This window comes from Gobius niger, assembly GCF_951799975.1.
Source record: "Gobius niger genome assembly, chromosome: 21".
Lineage (NCBI taxonomy): Eukaryota > Metazoa > Chordata > Actinopteri > Gobiiformes > Gobiidae > Gobius > Gobius niger.
Genome location: NC_136872.1, coordinates 9393677 through 9403439, shown reverse-complemented (window position 1 = coordinate 9403439; position 9763 = coordinate 9393677). Strand labels below are relative to the sequence as shown.

At 42.3% G+C, this 9763-nt stretch overlaps 1 protein-coding gene across 4 annotated transcripts in view; it reads right to left on the bottom strand.

The window, feature by feature from the left end:
* Window positions 1–1075: 1075 nt before the first annotated feature.
* Window positions 1076–9763, bottom strand: part of chd3 (chromodomain helicase DNA binding protein 3) — a 36130-nt gene continuing 27442 nt past the window's right edge. Inside the window, exon 40 of one of the 4 annotated variants that reach the window (XM_079579821.1) lies at window positions 1076–2811. In XM_079579821.1, the coding sequence (XP_079435947.1) occupies window positions 2708–2811 (104 nt within the window). In that variant the 3' untranslated portion in view covers window positions 1076–2707. Of the gene's footprint in view, window positions 2812–5414; window positions 8724–9763 lie in introns of those variants that run through there. The other 3 variants (XM_079579820.1, XM_079579819.1, XM_079579818.1) reach the window with 3 other exon arrangements.

Sequence of the window (9763 nt, the reverse complement as noted above, 5' to 3'; positions counted from 1 at the left end):
CACCGGACGGACATACAGACCGACCAATATAGCGCTCTTACGCACCTGGATCTGTGAACGTTTCAGGCCAGGACCCCCATAATCACTCAACAAACAACTCGGGGTCCACTGCTGTAAAACATAATCAGCATTTTTAATCATTTAACATTTAAATGATATTTAATGACGTTAGTTTGGAGCCGGTATTTTGATGTATGATACAATTTCACTAAAATAAGCTATTCAAGTCAGAAATGAAAAAGTATTCTCTCAAAATCATTTTTGCGAACTCCACTTCCACTTCCTTTGACCTCCAGGGGGTCCTGACCCCAACTTGGGGAACCACGGCTTCAAGTCTTAAAGGAGCTATTCTTGATTTTTTAATTTTCTGTTATTGGAATAAAATTCGTTTTGTCCTTAAGTATATGGCAAAAGCAGACAAACACTGGTTTTAAAGCCTTTTAAACAGTCATAAAATGTCAGGCTAGTAGGTTTTTTTTTTTTTTACAGTGAAGTGACAGTTTTCCTCTTGAAAGTTGTGAAACCTGGTTTAAACTCAGTCCCTGTGACGAATGTTGATGTTGTAAATGCATTAGGAAAGTTTGAGATGAGTTTGGACCAGAAAATAACAATTTGAAATTTGAGTGACCCTGTTTCTTTGTACAATCAGGTATAGCTCCTTTAAGAGATACTACTTGACCAAATGAAATTGTAAAAATAAATAAGCCAGGAATAGCAAAAGTCCAGGCTCGGGCCTTAAAAGCACATTCATTGCATATGACTAACAAAGGTCAGAAAATACCACTTTAATTGGCTTTTAGGCATTTATTTTTATTTTTACTAGCCATTTTTATGGCTAGTCTCCAGCATGTTTTGGGGGGCAGTGTCTTCAAGGAAAAAGGTTGGAAACTGCTCAAGGCTAAGTTAACTGGAACTTTTTCTGCATGCTAAATGGTATTTAGTTGTCGATATAATGAAACACAAACTATGTAATTACTCAGAACCGCACCAAAGAGCACACAAAGCCTCTGCTTTATTTCATTCAGTTTTATTACAAACAAAAAAAGGAAAAGAAAATTAAAGATGCGTCATTATTGACATGTTTTCACTGCCACTCATCATTTGATCACTACATACACAGTGACACAAGATACTGAGAAATGAACACAAAGTCTTGCCGACGACAAAAGGAGAAACATGGAGAAAAAGAACTAAGTGCTTTTGTTTCGTTTTTTTTTTTTAGACGCAACATTTTAGCTCGGGGATTGCAAAAACCTAGGAAACACAATTGAGATCGAATTTCCTGGTTCGAACCGTGCAAAACGCATGGGAATGGGAATAACTCTTAGACACTTTGAGTTAACTTAAAGGAAACTACTCTAGGATTTACAATTGACATCAGGTTCATAAATTAATTTGATGACTTACATTTCCAGCTATGATTATTAAGGCGCTTTTTATAATGATAACTGTATAAAATGAATCTCCAGCCTCGGATTTTGAAGAATATTATTTTAACTTGAATTCAATAAGATACATTTTTATTTGCTTATAGTAGCCTTCAGGGTTACATAGTATTTATACATGTTATTTGCAAGCCCCAAATCTAAAATGTAAGCAAAAAAAAGTGTAAGTTACAGGCCGTCTTCTTCGTTCTCTTGGAGTTATAGAACAAACATGGCGAATTTGAGTGTGTCCTGTCGCACACACCGTTACAAAAAAAATGTCTCTTTTGGTAGAAGCTCTTTCTCAAATAGTAGCGACGAGAATAAAACAGCAACATCGACGACAACAATACTCAGAATTGTGTAGCGTAAAAACACAGGAGATCACAAATGCTTAAATATGCAAAGTATATCACAGGAGTGGTAGAAAGTAAAAGAAACTGGGAAAACATACCATTGAGGAGAGAGAGGAGTGTAGAAGGCTAGGTTTGATAACACTGACTTACATATGAAAGGTTATAAACATTCATAGGAGATCATTTCTGAAAAATAGCATCGTCGAGGCTCGGGACGAATGCCCCAGTAGCCCCCGAAAAAACCTCAAAGCTCTGTACAAGAATGAAATTCAAAAATGGCGATGAGTGGAGCGGTGCGGGACGGCAGCAAGAAATCTGAAAATCATTACACCTTTGCGTTTGCTTATCTAGATGTACCGTTAAAAAAAAAAAAAAAAAAACGCGAAAAAAACGGAGGCGCTGTGCTAGAATACTCCCAAGACTGAAAAAACTTCATCCCAGAAAAAAAAATACTATTAACAGTATTGAAACAATTGTAGGCACAGCTGTTTATTTTTAAAAGTTTTTTTCTTTATATTGTGTTTTGAGCATGCTTCACGAGATGAGAGTGGAGAACTTATGCTATAACATGCAGCTTCCTGTCGAGTTCTTAAGTAAAGATTTTGTGAGTAGGCGAGGTTAGTAAATAGCATCCCTAGAGAAACGCCGAGCCCACTTTGGGGGCCCGGCCGTCATGAGGAGTCCTATGGTTTGAGGCAGAAAAAAGTCACGAGAATCTGATGGGCTAAATGCGCGGACAGTAAGTGCACATGTGCGTGGGAAATACTGCGTGTCTTATCATCAGTTAGTGCTAAGAAAAAAAAAAAAAAAAAAAGGATGTTTCCCAAAATCTACAGCTCTGTAAAAGTGTCGGCTATAGGAACGACTACAATCAGATTAAGGTACACCCTCGGTCAGTCGTGGGGGTCAAACACTGGATGGGTGGGCCTAGTCGTCGATGCAGATGACCTCTCCGCTGCGCTGCTCCCGCCGGTTGATCAGCAGCTCCACCTCGCGCTCCTTCTTCACAGACATGGGAGGCCCGTTCAACACTGCGGGACGACAAATAAACACCAGATTTCAGGTCAAACGGTCCAACTCTCTGCTTTCACTTTACAGACTGGGAAGAACGCTGTATGCTCAATAAAGTAAGTGCAGTGCGGTGAAATGTCAATGCGCTGTCTCCTCATGTGTTTGCACAGAGATCCTGTTTCAAATGTTGGATGGAAGTGTGGGGGTATCAATATTATCTGACACTGTATTTGAATTTTTTTTTTTCTTTCTTTAATATCACAATATCAAACTAGATATTAAATTCTTGGCTGAAGGTACGGAAACACCCTGACTTAAGCTTTTTTAATAATCATTTAAGTCGTACTTTGTAAGATTGCAAAATGAGGTGAGAGAGGGACAGACAGATTTCAAAGGTAATCAAGTCCCGCCCCCTCCTCTCCTGATTGGACTCGAAAGCCAGTCCTAGTTCGCAAAATGAGAAGGGAGAAAAATGATTTGAAAGTAAACGATCAAGCTCCCCCCTCCCTCCCTTCTGATTGGCCCTCACAGGCCGGTTCACAGGAAAGCTCCTCTCATTGGTCAAAGTGATGGCGCCGGGGTTCTTATTAGTTGCTGTGATCAGCAAAGGGAAAAAAAAAACATATTTCTTATGTTACATCAAATTGCAGCTCCAGGCAGTCAATTACACACAATCAATTCAATTCGTAAAATATTTAATCTTACAAACTATCACTTTAAACTGGCATTTGACTGAGCAGTGCTTATTAGGATCTTAGGATGTCAGTGTATAAAAAAAGTCCAAGAATATGTTTGAGAGACACTGAGTATTTGAATGTAGCGGACCCCATCTAAGTTTTCTCTGCAGGGATGTATCCGAGGTGAGTTAGGGGGGTATTATATTGTCAAACTCAAACATATTAGATCAAGATGTGGCTTACAACACGAACAAGAATTATAGTTTTGGTCTAATAATCTTTGATCCAGAAGACCACAATTGGCTTTGAGGTCAACATTTTTGTTTTTTTGGCGCTCTGGTTTGGCAATAAGTAGAAGTGGGGAAAAAAGAGACGAAACAGAGACCGAGGGGACCCAACAAAGAAACAAACGGTGCCACGTTGCCTACTATTTCAACAACTTTGCATAATTACATGCTCTGTTTTACACGAGCAGAGCTTTGTCTCGGTATATTATTCCCTGATGTAATCACGAAAATTTACGGGGCCTCACTATTTTAGGAAATGGCAGATTATGTAGACAGCACACAAATATTCAATATAGATAAACATCAGAAATGCCTTAATTACTTAATGTTTTTAATTTCCAGAGCAAAACTAGAGTATATTTTGGAAGGAACAGGGGATCTGTACATCATGCATTTTTACAATATAATGAGGAACAAGAGCAAGAAAGAAGTCCTCTTCGGTATTGGACTGATCTCGCAATGGCAAAGGTGTTGCATTTTACCAGATGAATCATAGATACTCATTATACAATACATTTTCCATCCCTTGCTGAAAAGTTTGTACGACAGCACATCGTCTTTAAAACAAACCTGGTTCAAGTCATATTAGGGATATCAACCAAAATCAGTCTCTTAATGCAAGTAAAAGCAATGCAGATGAGGGACATGGTGAAAGATCACCCTTCACAGTGAATGGTTAAATCCTACTGTCACTCACACATGACGGAGGCTGACCTATAAGAGGAGTGGGTGGGGAAAAGTATAAAGCTGCTCCAGTTTTAAGATCCCACAGAAACTTGTAGTCAAATAAAAAATGGTGTTGTATATTTTTTTTAATGAGAACCCAGGCATACAGTATTTCATATTAACACACATTGTCACCTGTACAATAATATTCCTGTTTGGAAATGCATAAACATCAGCCCTGGCGGGGCCGGCAGTTATCACATACAGTGTGATTGAACTCCTCGGTACAAGTCTGCAACGGGACAGTCCGATCTTCCCACGTCTGCGCAGTGGAGTGTGAATTTGCACAAGGGAGTGGAACGCTCCAGCTTCTATTCAAAACAAAGCCAAGAATAGACACTTAGCGTACTTCATTTGGCGGTGCCACGGGAGAAAATAAACTGCCGTAACACCCCCGCGCCGATCAAACGTGCGATAAGAGCTGTGCTAAGCTGAAGACATCCACAACTGCCTGTGTGCACTTCCAGAGCCGAGGGGGGGCCGCGCTGGGGAAAGGTATGGCATCGGGCCAGCGGAGGCCAGCAGCAGGGATGGAGCAGAGGTAGGAGAGAGAGGTAGAGGAGTGAAACGAGCCGATAAAAGCCAAACAAACTGAGGTGAAAGAGCAGGAGAATTACATGAAGAGAGGGAGCATTTATTGCACACAAAAAGGCTGTAATATTGGGTAATGTATGGAGTTCATAAGGTTACAATAAGAATTTATTATATCCATCATGGGGGCTACCGTGCTACTGATGCTACGCACTGAGTTACAAAGCCAGTGTTATTCCTACATAGAGGTAAAATTCTTCAAGATCCAATTCTCTTGCAGGACAAAGTCAGATTCATATTCCTGAAGTTACATTCAGATACAGGCAGGGCATGGAAGATCTTCAGTTAATTGTTCAAAGCACAACCAATCTGCTCCCAGATATAAGCTACACATTCTACTTCAATTTCTTTGACATGTTATAGCTGTTTACAATTTTTGATTTGGTTCTTGGAATAATCATCCAATCAGGAAGAAGAGAGAGCCCCACACTTTTGCCAAATCCTATGGTCATCAATTCATTCTTTCACAACTAAAATTCTGGCAACTCTCCCTAATCCAAGTCTGAATTAGTGCAAGAGCAGGCCTTCAGAAGTTAAATCTTCATGACTGAAGTCTGTAGGTTCTGAGCGTCAGTTGTGGAATGTCCCCAACACTTATCATGGAGCATAAGGAAACTTGAAACACACTTTATAAACGACTGAGAATGCATAGAACGTCCATTTCCTTGCAAAACATAGCTTATCTTGATATTGAATTTGGATTACAACACTCCTCCTTCCCAGCCGTTTCTACAAAGATGTTGCTAATCCAAAATAGCAGAGCTTTAGTCCCTCTATCGGTTGATCCAACTGGGTTCAGAGCCACCTTCTGCTGCCGTGATGGAGAGCCCTCGCAAAGACACTCCAGACTAATTATAAACAGATCGTCTGGCGAGGCTGACGACCAGTGACATTTCTTATGAACTGAAGCTTAAAATACTGTCATCAGATGTCAGTATCAGTCTAAGAACATGAAGCATTGGCCAGGCTGTGAGGAGGCATTTGAGGTAACAAAAGAAGATCGTAAAAATCACTTGTGTGATGCCAGAAACACTAGAGAAGTTTCTAATTCTACTCTAAGGACAAATATAGCCTCTCATTCTGCAGAACAGTGCGGCTCCTCTTCTCGTTTCTCTTTTAATACCAGTCCCTTGATCTCTTCACAGTTGTACCAGGCTGCTATAGAAGTGCTATATTTATTTTACGGTCCTGTTTCCATCTGGCAGTACTTGTGCTTATAGTAACATTTTAATCCAATAATTTACAGACAGCTCTCTCGAACACTCAGAGTCTAACAAAGTCGTTGAGCAGGACCAACATGTCGGCTAGTTTTTCTCCCCTGTAGGTCCGGCCTTACTATCTGATAGAAGCGCGCACTGCCATCTTGGCAGAAAATGCAGCATTTTTGCATTTACTGAGAAGCCTTGCGTGAGCGCTTCAATGCCAAAACCTTTCATCATCGGGAACAACCTTGTGAGTCTGAACCGTCAACCACCTCAGGATGTAAAACAGCACTGCCTTTATTTTGGAGTTCTGAGTTCGTCCCAGGGGAGAGCCAGAGAGTGTATTTTTAAATGTAATATATTGAGGAAATTCTCAGATAAAGTGCTTGGATGTCTCAGCGCCTTCGGTTTACGACCAGACTCAGGCGTGTTTAGTTTAGGAGACTTAGTTTGTTTATGAAACTCCAGGTAATAACATGGCACAAATATAGTGTTGATTGACTAAACTCTAATTGGAATGCAACTGCAATTAGATTGATAATCAGAAGGGAACATTGTTTGGGCAAAGGTTTTACACAAATCTGTCTCAAAACCTTTGGGCAGGTCAGGCCTCTCATTGCTAAGATGCTCCCTCTTATTAATACTCGGATCAATGCTTGTATATGGCAGTGTACTTTTATAGCAGAGTGGACACATTTCACAAAATAAAAACGTTTTGCGGGGGGAACATTTTGTTTTGAAACCATGTTGTTGAAATGTTAAACCGTGCATATTCCCGCCAAACCAAACATGCGCAAAATAAACACCAGATCAAGACACGTACTGTATACTGTCACTGCCGGCCGCACCACGACCACACATCCTTGGACTTTACATCCTTCAAGCTTAAAGGAAAATACCACTGAGATGTAGCTTACAAACCACTCATTATCCCTGAAAAATGTTTGGACTCTGAACCTAATCTGTCTTTTCTATGCAAAGAGAGAAAGAAAAGTAGGAAGCAGATGATTTGATTGCGCTGTGCGACTTTGGGGTTGTCACTCTGATGTACAGCTCCACAGTGCGCACGCTGGGCTGGAAAAGGGAAGGAGAAAAAACAAAAAAAAACAAAAAAAAATACCCTGACAGAGTCCAGAGTGTTTTATTTTCTCGGCAATCGGAGGGGGGGGGACATTTTCCAGCGTGGAATCCATCACGCTGTCACAATAAAGAAGCACGGGAGAAGACTGAGCAAAGATTTCTCTTCAAAGTCGTCTTCTTGGAGAGTGCTGGGACACATAAGCATTAATTATGGCCCTTGCCGGCAGCTCGGGAGAAAGAGCGGCTCGTAAAAAGACTGATACTCGTCTGGGTTCTTTGGTCAGAGTGATAGTTCCCTTTAAGCAACTTCAAAAAAAAAAGTGCTGTAGTTAATCTGCTTCATAGACATAAATAGAATTGCTACTCATATACTTCGGAATGCCACGGCAATTGTCAATAAAAAAAAAAAAAAGAAGACTGTGAACTCTCTTTCAATCATTCCCAAGTCACATATCTTTTCAATAAATCACCGGAGAAGTGAAAAGATTGCAGTTCTGAGGTCGTATGTGAGGTCTCGGTGCACAAACGGCGGCTTGTGTGAGAGAGGCAGCCGGAGGAGTGGACAGTGGAGGAATGAGGGAGTGCAGGGTCAGGGCCAGGGACAGTCTTGTTCGCTCTGTCAGCCGCATGAAGGATCGATCCACTGGGAAATCTTTTTAGGGGGAGAAGTGCCAAAAACGTCTACAGAAATAGGCGATGGGAGCGGGTCTGTGATGTTAAAAGTATATTTGGTCACTTTTGGCATTGTTCGTAGTATTGCCTTTTGAGGATTGGAGTGTAGCTATGATTCCCCCAGACCCCATCCAACCCATTCACCCACACGCACACACTATTAAAGCTTGATCCTGGGGCCAGTATTTCACTCCTCTCCCCCCCCGTTCTCCCTGCTTTTGATTGCTTGTTTTCTTTCTCGCATCAAAGTGCCGCCACTCCGTTTTGCTGCTTCCCAGTCGGCGTTCTCCTCTTGTGTCTGTGCTGTTCTCTCGTTATTCCTTACATTCCAAACGTGTCAAAGTGCTCCATCCTTGAGTCGTTTTTTGGAATTTACTTTGTCCTGGTACATTCAGGCTTCCATCAAACACGTCCTCCCTTTAGCTTCACGAGCTCTCACACTCCTGAATAGTCTTTTCTCAGGGTCTCTTTGGTCGTCCGTTGCGCGGCAGGTTCTCCACTGTGTTGCTAAGGCGGTATTTCACAATGATGCTGTGAACCGTGGACTTGGGCATCCGCAGCTCTTGCCCAATGGTCCCCTCGGACTTGCCGTCCTTCCAGAGGTCCACCACGCGCTGCCGCTGCCCCACGTCGTGCTCCTTGGTCTTCGGGCAGACACCGGCGGCACTTGGCCCTCCCCAGGATCCGCCGCCGGCTTCTGTGGGGGCAGACAAGCGGCAGACTGTAGTGGCGAGTCGCAGAGACACTTTAGTGCGCCCCATAGGGACTTTAGACAGCCTCCCTCCTCCCGCGGGAGGTCAGAGGTCAAGGAGTGTGTACACTGCAGACTCCTTTGAGTGCAGATGTGTGGCTCTCCATGTGGCGGTAATGGGGCCTGAAACAGGTTTTCCAAAATATAATTCATAGTTCACACAACAGCCATTTGTAAGAAACAGAAAATAGTCCTTCATTTGAGAAGTTGGTGTGTACAAAGTTCAGACCAGAGCATATTTTTGGATTTGTTTTGTGTACTCAAGTGCAAGCAGATGAGAACTTCCCCAAAGAAAAGGCTACTAAAGGAGGTCACTCCTTCTGAGTATTTGCTGTTTTAACCCCTGAACATTTCTTTAGCTCTGGCTCAAACTGGCCTTAAATGGTCAAGCACCAGTGTGACCCCAATCACGTCCATGAGCGCGGTCTCGTTTGCTGCCAGAGTTCAGGATGCTCTCCTCCTCACAGAGAGGCCCCTGGAAGTGAATGGACTGGACATGCGACTATTTCTGAGCGGCTCAGCCCAACCCACGGCCGCCTTGCAACTCACAACACGGCGTTTACACAACCAAACTCCTTCTGTGGTTTCGCTTCCTCTCAAAATACTTTCGGCACCAAGTCCAAATGTTTTCTTGGCAAGGCCAGACTCAGACAGGCGAAGCATAATGACATTTTCAGAGATAGGTCCAGGCTTTCCAAAATGCAATGTCTTTGACAGATGTTTCAGTCTACAATTACATAAATCACGATAGAGCGAGGGGGAGCCAGCCACTGCACTGGGAGAGCTGGCTGCTGTGGTTTCAGGGTAAAGCTATTGGGGAATATCAAGTTTTACTAGTTATCTCTGCAACATCTCCGCTATCTAACCATCTGCAAACACTGACACACACACTGTTAGTCAATCTGTAAGCCATATGCTCTTATCAAAGAAATGAGAAGAAAATAAGCTGTGTTGAAGCTCTGATGAACTACAGAGATGGATAATCG